Genomic DNA, 23,204 nt, shown 5'->3' on the forward strand with positions numbered 1-23,204 from the left:
TGCATTCTAGCTAGAGGATGGGAGAAGAGGGCAGTGTATAAGACTTACTGTGAAGAGAAAGGAAAAAGAGGCAACTCCCAGTTTAAGAAAATCCTCCTTTTTGGAAATTTAGCAAATCATAATCCCACCTTTAATCTCTGAAGCCCTGAGCTTAATTCTGGGCTAGATTTAGGAAAAAAAATAATTAATTTGATGGTCTTCTCATAATCTCTAACCAAGTCCGTGACTCAAACCCCACATCAGTGTCTGACATTGTAGTCTACACTCATTAAGTGCCAAGCAGAGGAGACTGGGAGTGGAAGAGCAGTTGCCCACCTCCAGTTTACACATCCCTGTGTACCACTGCTGCTTGTTCTTCTTTGAGGGCAGTGTTAATTCAAATGAAAAGTTTATATTTCTCTCATGGTGCCATATAGGTCTGAGATGGGGCTTGTGCTCAGAGAGAACTACAGAAGAACCAAAGCAGTTCAAGACTGACAACAACCAGCAGCCATTTCCCCCTAGTCCATGGCTCTCATCCAGTCCAGACCAACACAACCATAGTTTTATTCCCACTTAGAATCATGAGACACCCTGGGATTTGTTTGAAACTTTCCCAAATTCACTGAAAGATTTATCTCCTTTGACCAACTGATGAGCAGGTTTTCCTGGCCTGTCGGAGTTGGGATGCACATGCCAAATCCCAGAGCTCAGCCACGCTGCTTCCTACAGCGACATTAACAGAATTCACTGAGTGTGTGTTGAGGTTATGAGTCAGAGTGCTTCATTTTTGTGGTTAATGGAAGATGGAGCTGATGTGTTAGGAAAACATAGACGCCTCTGCCTGTCCAAGAGATTGCTGCAGTGGAGGCTGTTAATCTGCACAGGGGATCTAAGGTAGAACAGGGAATTGGACCTGAAACCCTGTACCGCCACACACCCCTAGACTATCCTGCCAGCCCATGCAGAGACACTGTACCTGTCGATGGGAGTGGAATATAGGTGACTTTTAAGCATTCAAATATAAACCCTTGCTCCTGAGTTAGAGCTGTGTTTGTTTAGCTGCAAGTAGTGGGTTGTGCTAATTGCTAGAGACATCCATTGGAGGGAGTCGTGGTCACATGGCTGAGCCTAATGTATTACGCACATAAGGAATGAAGCCTTAGCATCATCTGCTTCAGAGGCTTGCCTCAAAATCACCATATTGTAATTAATTTTATTATAGGTGCCCTTCTGATTTGTCTGTTATGTGGGAGTTCAGAATACTGTGTCTATCTCTCTGTGTATATAGAGGTTTATGTATGCATATAGATGTAGGCCTGCGACGTATTAGTGGAAGCCCTGGCTCCTTCCTTAATTGATATGCTTGGTGTAGAGGTGCTGAAGTTCAAAACTGCTTTCTCATACAGAAGAAGCCATCGCTGATCTTGCATTACATATTGTGTTTCTGAAAGGGAAGGTGGTATTTTGTATAACCATTACAGATCTTTTCTTCTTGTTCCTCAGTTTAGCTCTATACAGAAAGTTGGACTAAACTTTTCAGAAAGCATTACATGAAGTTAAACTTTGTGGTGGTTTTATATAAACCCCTGATGTGTAGGTGTTCTTTTTCAGTAAGCCTTCTAAGAGAAAGTACCATCCATTTTCATAGTAAAATTAACACTGAGTACATGCAGAAGGCATGGGAAATTATATAAAGCAGCAAGTACTATTGGGAATACTGTGACTATAATTTAAATAGAAGCTTCTGTGCAGTAAATCTGTGCTGATCGCTCAGTAGCTGTTACACACACAACTTTCACTGGAGCTTAATATTTGCATCTGTATGTCATGAGGCACCCACTGCTTTCCTGTCTGATCTTTTGGGGTGTTTGCTCTGGAGTGTGACCTGGGGAGGAGGAACAGTGTGGCTGGAGCCCCCCTGGCTACAGCAGCACTGCACGCCTCTCTCCCAACCTCTCAGACCAGGGAGGACGGGGGTGGGGTCTCCACAGCTGTCACCCCTCGGTCTGCAGCTCTTTGTGACGCACAAGCTGTACATGGTGAGTGATAGCAGGGGACCTCCTGCCTGCAGTTACAGGCAGGGGGCTGGCTTCATCGCCTCTATTTATAAACTCTGCCCTCCCCTGTGCTGTGACTGGCTCAGCTCTTGCAGAATGACTGCCTAAGACCTGCCAGGCACAGCGCTTGTAATGAAATCCTCTTTTTCAGCTACGGAAGTAGCTATTGAGCATGTGTGATATCCACTGCCCCTTTTTTCTGGATATTTCTTAGGCCTGTGCTGCTTCCACCTGCCCAATTTTTGCTCCCCCTATCTATATGCAAAGGCACAGAGGAGTCTGCCTTGAAATCCTGCTGTCGCTTCCCGTTCTTGGCGTTGAGAGGACAGTAACAGCGCAGGGGGGTGTGCCTGTGGAGGTCTGGGCCCTCAGGGCTGCTGTGGGCAGGTAGAACATCTCTGCTGTGCTTCCCCTAAAAGTAAGGCTGAATGTGAGGCTGGGGTCTAGACCCACTCTCCCTCTGTGCTCATTGCAGTTTAGAGGAAAAGATTGACTGACCGTAAAGATGCATCTAAATTTGGGCCTGTTGTATGTTTTGGAGAGGTCACTGTTATTATTGAGACTGAAACTGGAATTTCCTGGATGTTTGTAGGAGTTCAGGCTTGGATTTTGGAAAGTTGCCTGTATTTTGGGAAAGGATGGTAACAATAATAAATACGCCACATCTGTTACATGTTTGCTCTTCTGATTAGCCTGAAATTGCATCAGACTATTCTAAAAATGCATACTTGATAGGAAGTGCACGTCTGGAAGCTGGTGATCAGGCAGATCCATCACCTGAGCACAGCCTGACACGTGTGCTAATGGGCAGCCAGGCTGCCTGCCTGGGGCAGGTTTAAAGCACCTTCTTGTAAATATGCAGGCGAAAAATTGCCTTTCACTGTCCTCCTGAACGAGAAATGCTCTGCTTTAACAGAGCAGGGGGTCTCAGCTGCTGGAGATAGCCTCTGGCTTTTAGTTACCACTTGGAAGAAAAAGAGAGGAAAAGAAACCACCAGATTAACCCAAAGCATTCTTATTTCAAATGTTGCTTGACACAACCCACCCTCTGCAGCTGTGAACATGTTACAACCCACACACGCTACAGAGCTGGTTAGAAACAAGGAGGATGGTGTGTTGGATGAGCACTGGTCTTGCACAGACCACTGGGTCTCAGTGGAGCCTGAGGAGGGAAGGCACTGTGGAGACTCAGTTCTTGCACACCTGGTGTGGTCTCTCGTTTCACGGTGTTTGGCAGTGGATATAGAAAAAGTGTGCTCCATTTGAGGGAGCCCTCCAGCAAGCCAAATAGCGAAGGAAGAAAAAATAAACTAAGCCTTGCAGTAGACAGGTGGGTTTAGTACTGGTTTGAATGGCGAGGTGGGGTAGGGTCATAATCCCGCCTGTCCCTTCCCCACATGGTGGTGACAAAATATATCTGCCCTGGAAGGATGCTGTGATGGGAAGAAAGGCTGCCTCTTGTTTGCCTGAGCTGACTCCAGGCCATGTCTGTTCAGGTTTAAACCCTGAAGTCCTGAACTCATGTTGTTTGCTACTGAAGAACAAAATAAGTGCTTGTTTGGTGCATATTTGCCTTGTTTCTGTGTGCAAATGTCCTGGGTGTGTTTGAGCAGGTTTCCTGGAAGGTGCTGATGATCAGCCCCATATGCACATTTTAGTGTGTAATGTATATGCGTTGGCAACATTTCTGTATTTGTCTTTGTAAGATCATTTGCTTTTTCCAGCTGAGCACATCTCTGTGTGTGTGTGTGCACGCGTGCGTGCATGTGTGCGTGTGTGTCTGAGTGATGCCTCTGTGAGGTAACTGCTGTTTCTGGGATCTAAGAATGAGGTTTGGGATATCAACTGGCACCTGGAACATAAAACCTGAGCATGTATGTGAATTTAATGTAGGAATGAGCTTTTCTGACTGCTGTAGAAGGAATAAAGATCCCCCATCCTGTCCCACTCCCCACACCCCTTTTATACATCTCTATTTGTAGAATCAGAATTCAGTTTAACTCTTAGCATGGAGAAAACCCAGTGCAGTGCTGAGGAGAGAGGCTATGTGACAGATTTATGATGGGATGATGCACATAGTATTGTGCAGAGCTAAAAAGTGATTCCCCCTACAAATTTCCCGCATTACAGCCTCACAGTGAGTTTCCAAGTTAGCAAGGGTTGCCTTTTTGTTATTTCGAATGCTTTTCTTCCCCGCTCTTCTCCTGCTCCCCTACCTGGTCTGAGCAGGCTCCTAGCAGCACTGGCTCTTTTTGCTGGCGTTTAATATTTTCCATCCGAAGCTTAGCGCAGGCGGTGCAGACGGGGCAGACGTGTGCCCGCCGTACAAAGGCAGTGAGGAACGGGATCTGCGTTGCACAGAAAGCCCAGAGGCGCCTTCCTGGAGCTCACCGTTGGCATCCAACCGCGACGCCGGCTTCCCGGCCCCCTGCACAGCTCTGTTCTCTGAACTGCCGCAAAAGTAGAGGGGAAAAACATGTCTGCATGGCGCTCCCTGTCACGGCGGGCGGAAGACTCACGTATTTATGGAGCCAGCGCTTCCTTTTGCGTTTGACTGACAGCCAGGATCCCTTCACTGCCTGGTCACTGGAGCTGATTAGTATGCGAAAGGGTCCGCCTCGCACCGAGAGATGCAGCCGCAGCAGCTTGCAGAGCTGTCACACTCACACAGGCTTCTTATCTGCACTGGCTTGACGAATTAAAAAGCAAGCCAGCCAGCAAGAGAGAGACCGGGAGAGAGAGGGGGGAAGAGAGAGAGAGAGAAGCTTGCAGACAGCGCTCGCTTTCTTTTCCTAAAGGAAGGATTTTGCGTCTTAAGTGCTCACTGGTTGTGATGATGCTTCACTTAGCGGGCTCCAGAATGAGCTAGAGACAGCAGATAGGGGGATAAACTAAAAGCAGACCACAAAGCATTACGAACAAAACCAAAACCAGGAACAGTTTTCTCCTCTATTCTAGCATGGTGGATGTATGGACAGTCTTACAGAGCAGAGGTTGACTTCTCCAAATCTACCAGCCCCACATCTTGAACACTACAGTGTTCTGCATTGCACCATGACCTTGGATGTTCAAACGGTGGTCGTTTTTGCAGTGATTGTGGTGCTATTGCTTGTGAATGTCATACTCATGTTCTTCCTGGGCACTCGTTAAATGGATTTTTTCTCCTGAGCTGTTGGGGGCTACTACTACCACTAGCAATTCAACAAGAGAGAGAGCGAGAGAGCGAGAGAGAGAGAGAGAGGCAAGAGAGAGAGAGAAAGAGAGAGAGAGATATTTCTTACTGAGGGGGGAAACGCGTTGAGCTTCAACATGGCCTCGCTGTGATATGTATGACGTTGGTATATTATCTCTCCCTAAATCTTTTGTCATGTCTTGTCTTTTAAGTATGCCTGTAAGTGTAGCTGCTTTTGCCTGGGTTTTAAATGTGATAAATAATAGTAATCCATTCATATATTGTTCTGTGCTAGTGAGATAGAGCTATACATATTTAGTTAGAAGCAGAGTGAAAATATCTTTCTGTGGTAAGCACTGGCTGTGTTATTTTGCTTCATTTAAAAATAGAGACTCAAGTTAATAATAAGTCATTTTGTGTGAAATTTCTAGCAAGCAGTTAATGTGCAATGTCTGTGAGAGTAACCATGTAGCTGCCAGGTGAGAGGTGGTGGTGTGTGCAATTGAATCGAGCTCTGGACATTTTTAAGGGGGTATGAGAAATCCTATTAAAGGATTAAATCTTTGCTAAAATAACATTCAGCCACAAAAAAAAAGGGAGAGAAATTCTACTTACCTTATTTATCTGTGTTGCCTTGATGATCTGACTTGATTTCTCAATATTCAGCCCAAAAGCCTCCAAATTCTACGTCCACACTGATGTAGCCTAGCTCCTTTCTTTAAAGGTGTGAGAGGGACCGAAACATAACCTGCTGGGCTTTTTTTTTTCTTGTTTGTATGTGGTTTGTATCTCTGCAAATTGGGAAGGAGGGATCAAAGAGAAAAAGGGAATGCATGCTTTGTTTTTCTTTGCTAAAGCAACAGATACAGAAGGGTTGGGTTTTGCTTTATTTCTCCAGAAATTTTATTTTGGCTTGCTTTTTTTTTTTTTGTGTGTATATATATATATAATTTTTGGTAATGTGTGTAAGAAGAATCTTTGCCCACCTCAAGGATAACAAGATTTTGAGATGGGCTCTTTTGTGTGACTTTATTTACATTGATTTTCTTGAAAATGAAGTGCTAAATTGTATATTATAGGTTTACTGAAAACGTGTCCACTAGTTAGAGGTCCTTCTGTTGAAAGATGTCTAGACCAAAATTGCAATGTTTACAGCTGGGAAGCAGAGCTGGCTGGGGGGTCCGAGTATCAGTGCATGAAGTTTAGAGAGAATATGAAGGGAATGTCTGAAAAGAGTAATATCTTTTCCTCTTGAAAATGTCTCTGTACTATGTTTCTGTCAGAAATCTTATGGGTTTTTTAATATAGTATTTTCCCTCTAGAAAAATCAGAATTACTCAAAACAAAACAAAGTAAATTGCGGTTTGAAAATGTTTAAATCTCTTGCTGACATTCACTGAAATTATATTGCCTTGATAATTTAACTAGTTCTTGCTAATTCCAGCTGTCTGTCATTTATTTGATGTCCTCTACTAATTGGGGAAAAAAACCCCAAACACATCAAAATCATGTCACTGATTCATAGAGACAGAGCAGGAGCTTATAGATGGAGACATATAGTTATTTCCATGTGAGAGTCTGTGAGTTAATCGCATAGCTGGGCTCAGGAGCTGATTTCGGCTGGTGACATGATTGGAAATTGAGTTAAATGCTGCAAATCTGGCACTTTCAAAGTGGCTTTAGTGGTAAATAGAAGAGAGGAAAAAAATTTTCCCTGAGTCCCATGGTGGTAACGGTCAGCCCCCAAAGCTGACAAGAAGTGTTTAGTGGCAGTAGCCCATTCTAATGGGTAGAGAAGCCAAGACTCAGTGATACAAGCCCAGCAAAGATGCTCCGGTGCCTGCTGGCTGTTTCCCCCTCTTCACTTGTAGCTATCACTGCAAGAGGTATCGGCTTCACTTCGTAAGATACTGAGCGAATCTTCTTTTTATTTAAAAAAAAAATTTTTTTTAGGATGGTTTAGGTTGTTAAACAACTCAAATTTGCTTGACTTTCCTGTTAGCTATCATATGTCATTAGTTTTATAGGTTGCAGAATCTCCTGGAAATATAGTATATGAGTAAAGATCACTATGGAAAGGGAATCAGTCGTACCGCAGCCGAGATAATCCTTTCAGTGAAACAGTTTTAAGCGACATAGTGATTTGGAGGAGCAAGGGTGGAAAAATGAGAAAAAAAACACCCCCAAAACAAATCAGTGAGTTAAAAATGGAATGCAACTGTGTCTGAATGTTTATTTTCGTCAAGGTTAGCTCTCTGGCATGAAGGTTTACCTTTCAATAAGATTTCTATGAGGAATGCTTGGTACCTGACATGGTTTTCTAGTGCGTACAAAGTGCATTCCTTGATCTGGAGCTTGTACTTCTCGGGTGATATTTGGGAGGCGTGCGTGTACATGACGGCGTATGTTATCGCATGTATCGGGAGCTTCTGTGTTCGATTGCTAATTCCTGCGAGTCCCTTCTGGTTCCATCGGTGGAGTTGTGTGTTGCTGGGAGATCTCTGACTGGTCGGGTGCACGGGGAGGACGAGGGTGTCGTGCACACTCGGTTACTGGGGGAATGACCGCTGGGAGATTATTTTTTTCCATTACAGAATATGCTTGAGAGAATTAATGTAATTTTATTACAACTTCCTCACCTTTTATTCTCCCAAGTGCTGGTGGAGTCAAAGAAAGCAAGTTTATGCAGGGCAATATGAGTGTGGAAGTTGGGAGCAGAAAACTTTGTTATCGTAGCAACACTGTTCCTGATATACCAGGCTTCCTATTGGACTTTTGGGGGAAAGAGAGGAAATAAGCCTAAAAAGTTAGCAAGGGCTAGTGTTTCTGCTTGTTTAGTTTGATTCCTGTTTCCCACCCCCAGTCCTCAGTAGCCACCTTTTCAAACAGGCCTTGAGCCATCTGCCCCAACCCCATTTTTGTAGTTTCGCACCTGCAATTTTGCATTTTCCAAGCCTGCAGTGGAGCCCTGAAATGTCTGGTTTGCAGGAGCAATTAGCTAGTTAAACAACTCCGTCTTGCCATACTTTTCAGGAGCGGCTCAATCCATGACAGTCTGCATTAACAGCTTTTTGGGGTGACAGCGTTCCTAGTTGCTTGCAGTAGATCCTCTGTACTCGTAAGTGACTGTGCTTGCAAAATTTGGGGTGTAATTTGCACGCTGTAAAATTCCTACATGTAGTGGAGCTTTCCTTCTCCCTGAGCTCTGTGGGATGATTCGGGTCATGCGTATGGCTGGTTGCGGTCGGGGTCCCGGGGGTAGTTTGGCTCCATAACTCCCCCACGGTTTGTGAACACTGAGTTCTTCACATCTGTGGGGATGCTGAAGCCCAGAGATGGTGGAAGAGGGGGTCATTCCTTTAAATGAATCAAAGCACTGACCCTCTGGAAAGTACAGCTCCAAAGAAAAAAATATTCATTTGTATGCAAATAGCATATTTATAATGCATAAAATCTCTTTTTGTGATTGCTCGTGTGTATTTGTTAGGCTGGGTGATGGGAGACCTGCCTTGCTGTTTGTCTGCTTAAGCAGGATTCAATGTTATTTGCCACAGGATTCATGAAAATGCCTCTGACTGTATCATAGCAACCCTGTTTCACACAGTCCATAAAAAGTCCATTCCTCCTGAGCGGCAATCCGCTGTCTTAAAGATTCAGGCACCCTTCTCACTGTGGAGAAAGGATACATTTCTCCCTCTTTGGATGCTTCGGAAAAAGCATACGTGTCAGGATGATCCCTGCTAGTCCTGCATCCACTGTGATTTTAATGCTCTTTCTTTAAAGCTAATAAGAGGGCTTCCTTTCAGTTTTTTCTTAAAGGCTTCCTCCCCCACCCTGGATATTTCCCACCTCTGTTTTAAACCTCACATGACAAGTTAAAAGGGGGACGGGACAGCTCAGAGGTCTCTGATGTGATGGCTCTTTTCTGTCCTGCCATTTGGATTTTCCCCCAGGATGGCAGCAGCACAGCACTTGCTTATGCTCTGTAGTGAATGAAGATCTGCTCAGATTCGAGCCCTTCTGTGGGAATGCAGAGGTGCTTTCTCATCCCATAGATGAATGTTGTTAAGAGCTGCATGTTCACCTGACTCCTGCCCCCATCTGTTTGCATAATGTGGTTATATTTCTTTTTGGATCAGGTATTCAGTACACAGCCCAACTGCTGTGTATAATGTCTGAAGGAAAATTGCCAAAAATCCATGTAAGTTTTTTTTTGTTTGTTTTGTTTTAGTTTGTCAATAGAACCCCTCTTCTGTATTGTTCATTTCATTTTGTTGTTGTTCTTTGATGTCTGTATTTAATGAATGCTGGTTGTGATGGGAGATCCGGTGGTCTTTGTGTACAGTGCTTGCTTGCTTGCATGTATGTATGTATTGTGCCTGTATTGTTTCTGTATGTGCTATATGTTGTTAATAATGCATCTGTGTTGGTGAGGAGTTTTTTTTTTTTTTCTATATTCTGCATTCACAGTGTGTATCTTTCTCAACTGGGTGTGATAATTATGTTCAATGTGTGTCTCTCAGTGAAATGTTATGAGAGCTATTTTGATAAAATGCAGGGATTTGTCTCTTGTACACGGAATCTCCAATGACTAGAAGTTAGGAAGCCTGAGAAAAACTCCCTAATGTTAATGATTGTGTAATTATTGTCCTTTTTTGAAAAGGATGCTTGTTCAGGGGTTACAGAGGTGGCAGAGGACAGTTCTGCTGGATCCTGGTTTTGCCACTGATTTACTGTATGGCCTTGGGCATGTTCCTTTGCTGCCTTGTGGCTCCTCTTTCCCAGTTGTAGAAGACGAACATCATCCGTTACTTAGGCATAGCCAAGACCTATTAACTCCTATTTCTTCCCTTTCTGCAGCATCCTGTAGCTGCAAAAGTGGTGGTGTTCTGGTCAGGCAGCAGGGGAGTGGCAGTACAGGTGAACAGTGTGTGTCTGACCGCATTGGCCCAACTGTGCGTAGCTGGATTTAGCCTGTTGGAACTATTGTAGACGGCGGTCTGTAGTGGTTTATGCTTCTCACTAAAAATAGATGCTCCTGGAGGAAGAGCTGCTGGAGGAACCATGATTTATTTGTTTTATTTTGTTGGTTATGGTTGAATTTCTTTCCTGAGTGGAAATGAGTCTTAATTTGAAAGAGCCCACAGATGGCCAGGTTGTCTCTAACCGTGCTGTCCTCTTCACCAGCAAAGGACCATGCAGCCTCGACTGCTTATTTCCAGTTTTTGTAGAGTATTACTCCTGCATTGTTGGAAATGCTACACTGACAACATGTTCTCTAGGGCATCTGAGCTCAGGGCAAGAAGTACTCAGAGCTCTCCTGTTGATGAATGTGTTGGGCAGGCCTTGAAAGCTTTACCACCCAAATTAAAGGGAGCCTTAGGGGGTGAGGGAGCATCCTCATAAAGGCATTTAAAAAATTAGCTCTGGATTTCACCTGACTCTGTCTTATGTATTCAGAAAATTTCATAAGCGTGCTACTTTGCTCCCATCACAGAGCAAGGGAAACTGAGGCATGTGGTGGTCGGAGAGCAGCGTGTGGTGGGGTGGGGATTAGTAGCAGAGCTGGGAGCAGGAGCAAAGCTCAGGGGCCCGTTGGTCACTCTACCCACTGGATTGTACTACCTTCTCTTAATCCTCAGTGAAGCAGGGCCAGCAGGCATGCTGCTTGGAATCTGGCTTGTACGCTTTTATTTGAACCTTCCCATTTGGAAGTGTCAGTGACAGGCTTGTGCTGGGGATCTGTGGAGTGAGCTGCTCGCAGTCTGGTGGAGGATCTCTTTTAGCGGATTTCAGAGCTCCCAGCATAGCAGGCTCGGAGAGCAGGAAAGTCTGTCCGTGCCCATGTGGATAGTCCCATGTGGTTCAGTGCCTGCCCCTTCTTTCGCATCAGCTGAGACATATATAACATAACGTATAGACTGCTGGCAACGATTGCGTTTCTATTTTAGGCAGCATCTCTGGCTAAGTAAAGCAGGGGCTACACTGCCAGCCACTTTGCTCTGCAATCTTGTTTAAGTCTCTGAGGGATGAACTGTTTCTCTAGCCCTGTTGCCTTCCCGTAGGACCTGATCAGGACTCGCAAGGCAGGCAGTCACAGCCCCGATGGGTGCTTGGGTCAGAGCAGGCAGCCCTGCCGTGCTGGCACTGTGGCCACAGAGGTAAAACAGTCACAATAGGTGGCGTCACCCCATTGCCACAGCACCGGGTAAGGTGGCTCAACCTGGCAGCCTGTCCCTTTTTTTCCCCCCCTTTTTTTTTTCTTTCTTTTTTTTCTTTCTTTTTTTTTGGATAAACCCCGAAGTTAACTTCTAGGTAATTTATTATTACTAGATTATCTTACTGTCCCACCACAAGCATGGGCAGCTGCATGCTCTGGCATCCCCTCTTTCTCAAGCTAAGCAGCTGTGCCATGGCATGCCCCAGGGAGGTCTGCGTTTTTGCTGGGGGGGCCATGGGGGACTGTCAGTAGAGTGGTCCTTCCCGCTTTGTTTCTGGTAGGGAAAGCAGCATGCCCGACTATCCTATGGCCTCTCATGACCATGGCCTCTGTCCCCAGCTCTGCTCCCCCACCTGCCTCTTGCGGTGACCTTTGCAGAGGATGTCCTGCCTGGAATGATGAGAATAATTGTCATTGGGTTTGCAACATGGGCAGGGATATACCTGAGCGTCCTGGATGTGCCTTGTGCCACCAGAGAGCCGCTCCAGCCTCACGAGGCATCGAGTAAAAATCAGTTCTCTCTTGATACTCAGGATGTTTGCCTGGGGAGTGTCTGTTTCTAAAGGGTTAAGCTTCTCCTGGTGCCAATTCTTGGGTTTTTAAGCTGCTATAAGGGAGCTTAGAGCCCCTGGCTTTGAGGGTGGTTGCAGCTCACACTTGAAAGATATTGGGAGAGGAATCAGCCAAACTAGGAGAATTTTGAAAGTAGCAAAGATCCTAACTGTGCAGGGGGTGTTTCTTATAATTAAAAAAATGCAATATGGGCTCAGTTACACAAATATAAATTCAGAAAAATACCCTAAGGACCAGGCTTTACCCTGATAAGCAGTGGGCTAATTTGCTGGGCATATCTGTAGCAAAGTTTTGTCAAGTAAAATTGTTCCATTTGAAAAAAAGCATCAGGCTCTTGCTGGCATTATCAGAAAACAGTTTTTTTTTGCAAAGGATTTCTGTGGACCACATTCCCTGCGCTATTTCTGATGCTTCTGCTCTCCTGTATTGTATTCAGTATATCTGACAAGGTTTTCTTAATAGGTTGTGCGCTGAAGTTTCTGTTCCGATACCAAATTTAGGGAAAGCTTGTTATCTAAAATTCTTTCTTCCTGGCTTGATAAGATGCTGATTAATTTTATGCAACTCTCTTTCCTTATCTAGTTGAGCTTCAGTCAGCTTTAGTACAATCTTGGAAAAGTGCGATCAATCTTTAATGTTTGTTTTTAAGGTTTATTCCAAAGCCTTTTAGGCACACTGGATGTTTGGTCTTTTGTGAAGTTCTATGAGAAATAAGTTAAAAAGTAACAATTATAGAACAGGTTTTGAATCCGGATGAAACATTTTAAAGTTTTTAAAGTAAAACAAGAAAGAACTTATTTTAAATGGCAGTTACTCTGATGTTATTTGGGGTATTAAATTGAGATTATATGACTCTGGTGTTGCACATATGCAAAGCTGGATGCATAAAGCACAGAATACTAATGGTGCCTTTATATAGGAATGTGTAGATGTGGTACCTATCTGACACAAGGATGAAGGAGAGGGACTGTTCCCTCTCCATAGGTATGTGTAAGGTAAAGAGGGGCAAGGGCAGCTCCACGTATCTCTGCCTTGCGCCATTGAGAAGGGCTGTGGGGGCACAGGGTGCTGTGCTGGGGAACCGCGTCCTGCTTCTGCTGAAATGCACAGGCCAGAGGAGACGGTTGCGTCTGTTCAGTGCAGCCATCTCACGCTCAGTGAGGAGGGGGCTCGCTGGGGTCTGCGGTGTCGTTGTGGGCAGCTGTGAGCAGGAAGGGGTACTCGTGCTGGGGCAGCAAGGAAACTCAGCTGTCATCAGTGGAGAGTGTCTGCCTTGATTTCGTGATCAAGAGTTGACATCTGGATAGATTTTCAGTCTCTGGTCCAGGGCAGATGAATCTCTCATCTGATGCCCAGCAGCAGATCGATCCCATCTCCTGGACACCGACGGTTTTGCAGAAGCATCTGAAAGTCTTTCCTGAAGAATTAAAAGTACACACACATGCAGTGCAAAGAAATTAAACCTCACAAACCTGCAGGCTGGGAACAAATATGCTTAAGACTAGCCAGCTGCTTTATAATTGCAAGTCTTCAACCAGGAGGAGCCTGGCTTCTTCGGTGCATATCTGGAGCCTGGGAAATGTATTCACAGGCGTTAACAGGATTGAGACCCTAGATTTATGGAATTTAGAAAGCACTGGCTCTGCTCCCTCCGCTGCAGGACCAGGTGCTGACAAGCCAGGTGCTGGTGCCATCCCCTCTTGAGACAGGATGGCACTCTCAGCCCACTGCCATTTGCAGATTGTCGCAGTGGCCCCAACTGTCAGAAAAGCCATTTTTCCAGCTCAGTTTTAAGCTCAGTATGAGATTGTGTCTAGTCCTCAGAGCCCAGGTTTGGCTGGAGGTTGTAGGCAGTGCCATCTCCCCCCGTAGCTTCCTGGTTTCTTGTTCTCCTCCTACACTCCCTGTGTTAAACAGTTGCTGTGTTTTGCCCCAGAAAATGGTGATGGTTTGATCTGTCTCCAGTGTCTTTTTAAAACAGAGGCCAGGCTGTCCCTTGCTCTCATCCTCACACACAGCAACGTACATATGAGTGCCTGCGCGTGCAGGCATTTGTGCATTTTCATATATATTTCTTTTTACATATACAGGGAAACACATAGATTAAAACACATGTGCATGTGTTTTCCTTCCCAGATATATTTTGGAAAATATGAGTCAGCAGCAGGCAAGAACATATTACATAATCTCTGGGAGTGAAGAAAACCTTGCAGTTTATTAGGAGACAGGCTTTCTGCAAGCAGCATTTTTTAACATCATTTTGTTACCACACATTGATGTGTGCCTCTCGGTCAAGTGGCCTTATTTCCATCGTATGCGGTTGTGTCTGATGTAGAAATGTAGTCCCAGTAGCCTTGGGTTTTGTTATATTTTTAAACCCCACAGTAACAATAGCAGAGTCTTAGGGCTGTGATGATGGTAACGACTTCTCTTCCTTAACATGTTTTGCTGCAAAGACTGTGATTTTCCTTTTTGGTTCCCCCCACTCCCCACCTCCTGCTGTTTTCTATAAAATCTTAGCACTGAGAGAAATCACACATGAATGCAGCTGGAAATAAATGTTGCCCCCTCCGCCTCCCCTCTGTTCATGGCCACCCACCTCTACCGCCCGCACCCAAATGGGAGAGTGAAGTCAACATCCACTTTTAGCCCTCGTCTCCTGCTCGGTTCTCCCTGCAAGCTCATTTCCCACACCTCACAGAGTGCGGTGGCTCTGCCTGCTGTACATGCAGAGGGTGAAATTTGGAGGGGTTTGAACACCATTTTAACGGCTTCTGCAGCCATAGGAGCACTTGTCTGGCCCCATCAGTGGTCATGCTGTCATATGCCTTAACATAAGAGGCTGAGAGAGGACACACAGTTTGCTGCTTGTTCACTAAGCATCTCAGGGAGTGGGGAGCATCATGAATTGTGGAGAGACAGAGGAGCACAAACGAAAAAATGAAGTAAGATGGGTCTGGCTCAAGTCAGACAGCAGAAAGATCCAGGGTTTGAATCCCACATCCTGGGCTACAACAGGTGTTGTGAGTGACAGCATGTGCCAGGGGATGGGAAGCAGTGGGGGGCACGGAGCAGAGTGTTGGTGGTTGGGTGCTCTTATCTTCTTGACAGTGCATCTCAGTTTCTCCATCTCTAATGCCAGGCTTAATTCCAGGCTGTTCAGTCAAATCCCTGCATTTCTGAAGAATGCTTTGAAAGCCTAGGAGGGGAATGGGCACTAGCAGAGTTAAAGGAAATAAAGAAAAGCACTTGTTTATTTTTAATTTGCCCAATAAAACCAAAAGGTTTTGAACTGCTTTCATCTCTCAGGGCACTGCAAATACTTCCGCTGTGGCTAAGCTAGCGGTTGCCTTTCAAGCAAAGAGAAAGCTCTGTTGCGGTTTTAAAATATCAAAGCCTTCCCAAGGAGGCAATAAATTGCCATGCTGGCTGAAACCAGGAGTGCAAGTAGCTCTGTGCCCTGTCTGGGACAGTGTCTGAGACACATGCTGTAGAGAAAATTGAGAGAGACACAATAATTGATGGTGATGGAATAACCTGTTTATCCAGAGCACTCTGTCTTCACCCCCATTAGCTCGTGAGTTTCTGATGCTTGGAGACAAGAGAATTTAAATCTTTGTATTTTTAAAACCACAAAATTATCTGTTATAGCCAGGAAGTTCTCATGAGCTCAGCAGAGGGGATATCCTCTTCATTCCAGCGTTCATCAGGGTTCTCCACATTTTGTTCAGAAGTCTGGTTTGAGCTGTGTGTGTCTGCCCAGTGTTTGGAGCAGCTGGGAAATGATAGGGTGCTCCCAGGGATGGGTTTTAGGGGAACTGCCCCCCATTTCCAGCCTCTCTGCAGCCCTGTGGGTGATGCTGCAGAAGCCATTTCATCTTTCTGCATCTTTATTTCTCTTTCTGTAGAACGTGCAGAAGGAAATTGCCCTTTCCTGTTAAATGGTTTGACAGCTGAGGATGAGAAGTGCTGTATTCCAGGCAGATGGGATCATAGCTGAGTGAGGATTGCTGACAAATGCCACTCTACCCCTCGCAGGCAAAGGGGAGAGGCGGAGATAAGCTTTGCAACTGGCCTCTGGCAGACCAGAGCTCCCACCCAGGCTGCTCCCTGCTTTAGTAAGAGTTTAGTCAGACTGGAGTTTCACCTGAGATCCAGACAGGGATGAGATGCCAAATGATGTCAGCAGGGTTCCACCAAAGATTAATTTGGCCTCAAATATTTTGCATATGCAACATCATATTGCAACCTTATTATTTTCACTGTTTTAACGAACATTCAGCTAGACAAGGTCTCTGTACCTCTATAGAGCCTTCAGTTGTTACTCGTCAATAATACAGTTGCACTCAGTTATTAGTTGATCCAAATTAGGCTTCTTTGTTTCTCTAAGCCTTTTGTGGTATTTCTGTGCACTTAAGAAATTAATCTGCATTAAGTAGAAACACCTAAGTAAAAATAGCAGCTTTTGAGTAGTTGCTTTTCAGTTTTTCGAGGCGTAAGCTCCAGGGCAGAACCGTTCAGGGTAACCAGTAATCCTCGCCCCAAGGCCAGTGACAAAATATGGGAGAGGCTCACAGAGCAGGAAGGAGTGGCACAAACCCCACCCAGGGCAGCCTGGCCCTGCTCTGGATGGTGGGATCCCCCTGGAAGTGCTGTCTCCTAGAGACATGCTGTCTCTCTGACTCAGTGACATAAGCTGATGTTTTACTTCCCAAATTTTTCCTTTTAGAGCGTCTGTGTTTGACCATCCTCTCCCCAAAAGGAAGGTTGTTCCCTGGGGCACGTTCCCTCCTGTTTTGTCAAACCTGGCAGGAAGCGTCTGTAGTGCTTGGTCTCAGATGGTCATGAAAGACTTCCACTCATTCCTTTGAACAGTTTTCCCAAGCTGGAAACTTCTCACTGTCACTAGCAGTGGCTTTAAGTTTTTTCTATTGCCCTTTTTTTTCCTTTTTACTGCAGACAGTTTTACCTTTGCGGGTCTTTCTCCAATTCAGGTTGAAATTCAAGCAATAATAATACTTGACATTCTTTATTCCAGCATCTTAAAAACATTTTCTGAAGTTGAGTTACTTAAAAGCCTTTGTGCTATATAAATACTCGAGCACTTTTTCTATTTTAAAATGGAAATGGGTGCCTGAAAACGCTCAAAAGGCAAATTAAGATCAAAGGCTTGGGTCTACTAGTAGTTTTCTGTATTATCCATAAGAGCTTGAGACTAAGATTGTATAGCTTAAGTGCAAAGGGACTGCTATGCTGACAAGGGCATAATGCATCTCTAAAACTCAACACTGATGCTCTTGAGGGCTGGGCTTGGTGTCTGACATTCCTACTGCTGGCCTGGCTGGAAAATCTCATGTTTTATCATGTTTCATGCCCGTTGCTGTGCCACAAGGGCCAGCAAATGGCTGTAGTGGGGCTAATGGTACCACTGCCCTTTTCAGTGGTAGCTGGACTTGCTTTACGAGTTTTTCAGAAAAGCAAAGCTGTTTTCTCATAGTCCATCCCTCCTCACTATTTTCCTTCCTTCCTGTGGCTTATGAGCAGGAATCAGGGTAATAGATGGAAATTTATGTCCTGGAAGCATGTAATAAGGGTATCCTGAGGGTTCAGGGCAGCTCACAAAACAATTGCCTCTGATAAATGCTCGGAGGTTTTCCTGAGTTTTCTCAGCAGCTGTAGTCAATGCTCTCAGTGGGTGTTTTCACCACGGACCAGCTATTCATAGGGAAATGCTACAAGGCTGTGTAAGCCACCAACATTGTAATCCTTGTAGTAATAAAACAAAAATGGATGCAGAGTGATTTGGCCAGAAGAAGAGTGGAAAGAAAAAGACAGTTAAAATCCAAGGAGTAGCTGTTGAGATGCAAAAGGATCTAGAAAGCAAAGATGCAAAAATACAATCTGAAACGGAAATGAGTAACACTCTTACAGCATTGTATAACTCATTTAATTGCAATCCATCTAGAAATCTATTTGAGGCAAGAAATCAAATCAGAATTGTAGAGCAAAGCATTGGTCTTCCAGATGTTTGGAACTTTCTGGATTGTTATTTTCAGCTTCCTTCCACAGTTTATTTGAATCCCTTCTTCCCTGCAGTGGCCATGGAAAGACTCTCGCCTTGGATGCGTTGCGGGTGGGGCAGTAAATGCAGTGGGAGTGTCCTGGGGCTTTCTGCTCTGAACTTTATCTCTTGTCATCTTCTGAGAAACACCATGAGGTGGTTGTACTGGTGAGCATGGAGGGGTGGAAAGTGGAACCCCCAGGGTTTCTGTAGGATAATCCCGCCTTGGAAAGGGCCATGCAGCATCTTCCAAGCTAGACTGAGGTGGTCAGGATGGACTGTTGCCCACACAGGGAGCTTCTGTCTTCCCTAAGCCGTGCTTCTATATGAGTGGTAGAGCTGCAGCCATAATGTGCTGTTTACTCTGATCACCTCTTTTAAACACATTGGATCAGATTGTGCAACATAGACACTATAGCTACCTCATCATCTTTCACCATATATGTTCTCAGCCTGCTTAAGAGACTGGTTGAAGCCCATCAATGTTGAAGGCTTCTGGTATCTGGCAGGCTATGGTACATTTGTCTTGGCAGAATTAAGTCTTGACTCTAATAGATGTCATCGGTGTCATTCCCAGCAGTCTCCTGAAATGCCAGCGTGGTGCACCTGACATTTCTCTTGTATTTGGTGGCATTTGTGCAAGAGGTTTTACCTTGTTTCTTGTCCATCTTGAATGTTCAGAGCTGCTTTGGTGACTTGCATTGCATCTAGTTCTTGGCAAGCAGCGTGCAGAGGCTAAAGCCGCAGTGTATCCAGGCAGAGCTCAGCTCTGCTGCCAAGCCACCCTGTCGCACCAGACGAGTGTCCCTCTCCTTCTGGGAGTAGGCTCTGCTTCACTCTGCCTGTCATGGGCTTCTGTGAGCTGTTGCTTACCCAGACTCACAGTTTGGCTTTGGGTTGTGCAGATTATTAGGTGCCCCTGCTTTGTGCACCTGGGGACTTGAGGAGCTAACCACTTGCTGGCTGCTTCCAGAATGTCCCTTTGGATGTGGTCTCCTCCTGCCTCTTGTGCTGCCTGGGGTGGAGTCGTGGGGGCTGGACTCGAGCAGTGGTGCAAGAAGCAATCAGGCATCTGTTTGGAAATCAGGTTTTCAGAATGGTGAGGGTTTGAAACAGGAATCCAGGGAAATGGGAGAATTTCCTGACAGCCAGACACTTAAAAAGTTTTCTTAGCAGAATGGCCCAAAACGTAAGCAAACTGACTCCATATGCACCATATCTCCTCTGACCTCCCTCCTCACTTTGTCTCTCTCAGACTGTCATTACAAGTCCAGTGGAAATGTATCTGTCCCCACTCCATCCAGTCTGGGGAATGATGGTGCTGCACACATTATTACCGGGAGCGGTGCTGACCTCCCTGCTTGGGCAAGGAGGAAGTTTCCCTCGTGGTACAGCACAGCGTGGTCTGGCTGATGAGTCTTGAAAATACATTAGTGGTAGATGCAGTCTCTAGTCCTTGTTTCTGCTGACAGGGTATTAAATGCATTCACATTTAAATTATTGGCTTCAAGCAAGAGAGAGATATGGGAAAAGAGATTGCAGTAGGTTTACCCAGTTGAGATGAGTCCAAAGAGATTGCATTGCAATTCCTGCCCCTGATCTGGGGAGGGTGTGAGGAAAGGGGAGATGCAGGCTTTTTTAAATTAAGGGAGTGCATATGAAAGAGGGAGAAGGATATGATACAGAAGGTAAAACTGAGTATAGAGGAGTGATGTTATAAAGGGAAAACTGGGGCTGGAGATCAGGACAAATTAGAGCATGCAGAAAATGTAATCCACTAGGCCATGGATTTGTATTTCTGGAAAATAACTGAAGTACCTTCACATGGGACAGTTCTCATGAGGTTGGAGAAAATACCAGAACAGGTACTCAAGGGAACAGTCTTCCTTTGGCTTTGAGCAGAACAGATGATTCAAATGTGGTTTTTGCGAGCACAGAGCCCCTGAATTGCGAGCAGCACTGTGTTTCCTTGCATGCAGGCACCTCTGGGCAGCACAGCTTAACAACGGGGCAGCACCAGCAGGATTTGCACAAAATAAGAGTTTATTCTAATGATAACTGCAGAGAGGAGCAGCAGACCTCCCAAGGACAGATGGATTCATGAGTAGAAGGGCTCTGGAAATGGGCCGTTGGTAACACTGGAGCAGAGAGGAAGGGAATATTTTATTATTATTACCTGGAGTGGATTCAAGCCTTAAACAGATGGTAGGATTTGCCAGTTTGTTGTGTTAGAAAGTCGGGTGTTGGAGGCTTGTAAGCCAGTCAGTCCCGTCCATCACTCTGGCTACTGGGTCCTGTGTCCACCAAGGCTTTGTGAAACTGAAAGGACTGGTTAAGTAAAGGTCAAGGTTTCGTTTAGTGGTGATGCCAGTGCAGACTGTGGTTATGGGTGCCTAGGAGCTTGTGCTGCAAATAACTCTGGGTTTTGGCACCGGTCCTAAAGAAGAAGAAACAAGTAAGTGAGATATTTCATATGCTGGAATCAGTGTTTTGATTACTGCTTTTGAAAGATTGATAGAGGTGGATTTGGCTGTAAGAAAAGGATCTGTCTTGGCAGTTGAATAGCCTGTTCCAGACCTTCCCTTTCTCCATAGCGTAGTCAAAAGTCCTCTGGATTTATGGATGACCTTAGAAAGCGGAGGCAGCATTTGGTCAGCTGAGGTGCTAGAAAGACAAGGCTATGGAGTCTTATCTGTGTCGAGCAGCTTCAATATCTTATTTTTAAAAAGGCTCCTATATTCATTACCAAGAGTATCAGGTTCTTCTTCTAACACAAAAAAAAGCCTTAATTCATAAATAATTCTGTCCAATCCTATGCTACTTATTCATAAACTCTGCCTACTTTATGCTGATGCATAAATAAAGAACAGACCTTTCCCCATTTTCTTTACCTGCAGTAGCACCAGCCATTTTAAAACTGTGAGCTGAAACTCCAGGGTTCTTGCTAATCCTGATGGACCTAATGGGGGAGAACACTGGGGAGGGCTGCTGGGAGTCTGGAAGTGAGCCCAAGACCTTCAAAACCATGAACCAGATTCTCAGTCAACTAAGGCTTCTGAGCTTTTCCTGATTTGTTAGGAAGTCACAAGATTCTTAAAGCTATCAGATTTTAATTTTTAATCTTAGACTATCATGTATTGAAATAAGATATCAATAATTTAAACCTATCCACTTTCGTGAGAATCATTTTGATAGTAAGTATGCAACCAGTTTCTGGAGGAAAACATAAAGGTTCAGTCTCTTTGGAGTTTGTATTAATTAATATGGCCAGGCATTTGCCTATTCCCAGGGTGTTTGTAAGGTGCTTTCTACACACACTCACTGCCCATCCAAACCCAGGAAAAGGCTATTTTTTACTACCTGATGTAATTAAAAGCAAAGAATATAAAATGCTTACTGGCTGTTGCATGCTTACAGACACACATAGTATATGACAAGCCATTGCTTTGCAGCTATACATCAGAGTTACCTGCACACAGGTGCAGGGAGTGGGTGGATGTGTAATCCTGCATCTACGGAGCAATGTAAAGGTGACGCTCTGTGCATGCAAGAAATCTTGAATTGTGTGCTGCTTCAGAGCCAAATATATACATGTTACTGCAGATGAATTTGGACACATGGGATTCTTATATGTACGGTTATTGCATGTACAGAGACAGAGCTCTGCTGCTCATGGATTTACACAGTGATGCCTGCCCACTCTGACACAGATCCATGGTATTTTATTGTTGCTTTGAAGGCTGTTTCTAAAAATTCCCTGGCATTTATCCAAGAAGAGTGCCAATAGCCTTAAACTCAACTCACTTCCTTTACATCAAATCACGAAGCTCATCAATAGCAATCTCAGACTCCAGCAGGGAACACAAAGGCATTTTGCATTTGACACCCTCAATAGCCCTGTGGTAAATAGGTCATTACTAATACAATAGCAGTAATAAACTACAATGTATGAATTTAGAGAGTTAGAAATGATGGTGTTTGTGGTCCTTTTTCTTTGGTAGCAGATATTGTTTCTAGTGCCAGCAGAATAATTTAGGTAATATTTTCTTGTTCTTTTTTTTTGTGGAATCAATGAGCAGCATTTTATCATAGGTTTGTGTCTGGGAAGTGACAAATGCTCAGGTTCTTTTGCACCTCTGTGGCTACTTTTGTTAACTAATGTAAACCTAAAAAGACAAGGTGAAACCCAGGACATCACTGCTGCTAGTCCTGTCACTGCTGAGTGGAGCTCTGATAGTTTGTTGGAGCCTTTTCCCAGCAAGTTGCTCTCAGAACCTTTGGTTTTTCCAGCAGGAATACCACATATGATAGAGGGACTCAAAGGGGCCAGTTTTACCTTTAAAGTCTAGGTTTAATTTTTTCTGTTAAAAAAAATGTGTTTCGACAGTTTGTCACATCGGCTCAGCCTGCCATGTCGTGGGCAGTGAAGTGTTAGGAAGGAAAAGCAAAAAGTATTTTGATGAAAGATCAAGTCAACTCACTAACGTTTTTTGAACATCTCCTGTGTCGACCTTGGTCCACACAGACACATGCCTGCTCCTCTGGCTCTCGTGTCTCTGGAAGAGCTTTTGGAGGTGCTGAGAGGATCGCCAGGCAGGATTTGGGGAGATTTGGGTGAAAGTTTTGAAGGGATTTTGCTGGAGGTTTGTGCTTTGCAGCAGAGACATTTTGCCAGCTTCTCCTGAATTGAAGTCTCCATCATGTGTTTATTTTTGAACTGAGGAGGAGGGAAGGAGGGAGGTATCATCATCAGGCATTCTGATAGCTATGGGGAGTGGGGAGGGCACAGTATGTGTATCGCAAGAGACCCTAAATCGCTGTGCTCAGGTTCAAGAAAAGCCCAAACCCGGTCTCTCTTGTGGTTAGTTCTTGATTTTTTTTGACTAGACAAACATTTAATTGTTTTACCTTCATGCCACTGATGAATCAACTGAGAACTACAAAAGATAATGTACTTCTATTTTTATATCTTATACTAATGAAGCTCAGGTTAGAATTTCCCCCTGTATGATTGGCTAAAACAAGGTAGGAAAAATTCAGAAGGGGAGGAGGAGGGAGTGAGATGCTGAACATTTAGCAGCATGTGTGTATGTGGTTTGGGGAAAATGTGCAATGCCTTAGCAAAACAGCACTTGGAAA

General features: G+C 44.7%; 1 protein-coding gene across 9 annotated transcripts in view; it reads left to right on the top strand.

Moving 5' to 3' along the window:
- Positions 1–23,204, top strand: part of ARHGEF9 (Cdc42 guanine nucleotide exchange factor 9) — a 221,944-nt gene that overhangs the window by 97,763 nt on the left and 100,977 nt on the right. The window contains exon 1 of one of the 9 annotated variants that reach the window (XM_040614141.1): positions 4,374–5,373. The exons of 4 other annotated variants lie outside the window; for them this stretch is intronic. In XM_040614141.1, coding sequence (XP_040470075.1) covers positions 5,365–5,373 — 9 coding nt within the window. In that variant the 5' untranslated portion in view covers positions 4,374–5,364. Of the gene's footprint in view, positions 1–4,373; positions 5,378–9,227; positions 9,248–9,350; positions 9,413–23,204 lie in introns of those variants that run through there. 4 more of the 9 variants (XM_040614140.1, XM_040614143.1, XM_040614145.1 and 1 more) reach the window with 4 other exon arrangements.

The sequence above is a fragment of the Falco naumanni genome, chromosome 14, assembly GCF_017639655.2.
Source record: "Falco naumanni isolate bFalNau1 chromosome 14, bFalNau1.pat, whole genome shotgun sequence".
Taxonomy (NCBI): domain Eukaryota; kingdom Metazoa; phylum Chordata; class Aves; order Falconiformes; family Falconidae; genus Falco; species Falco naumanni.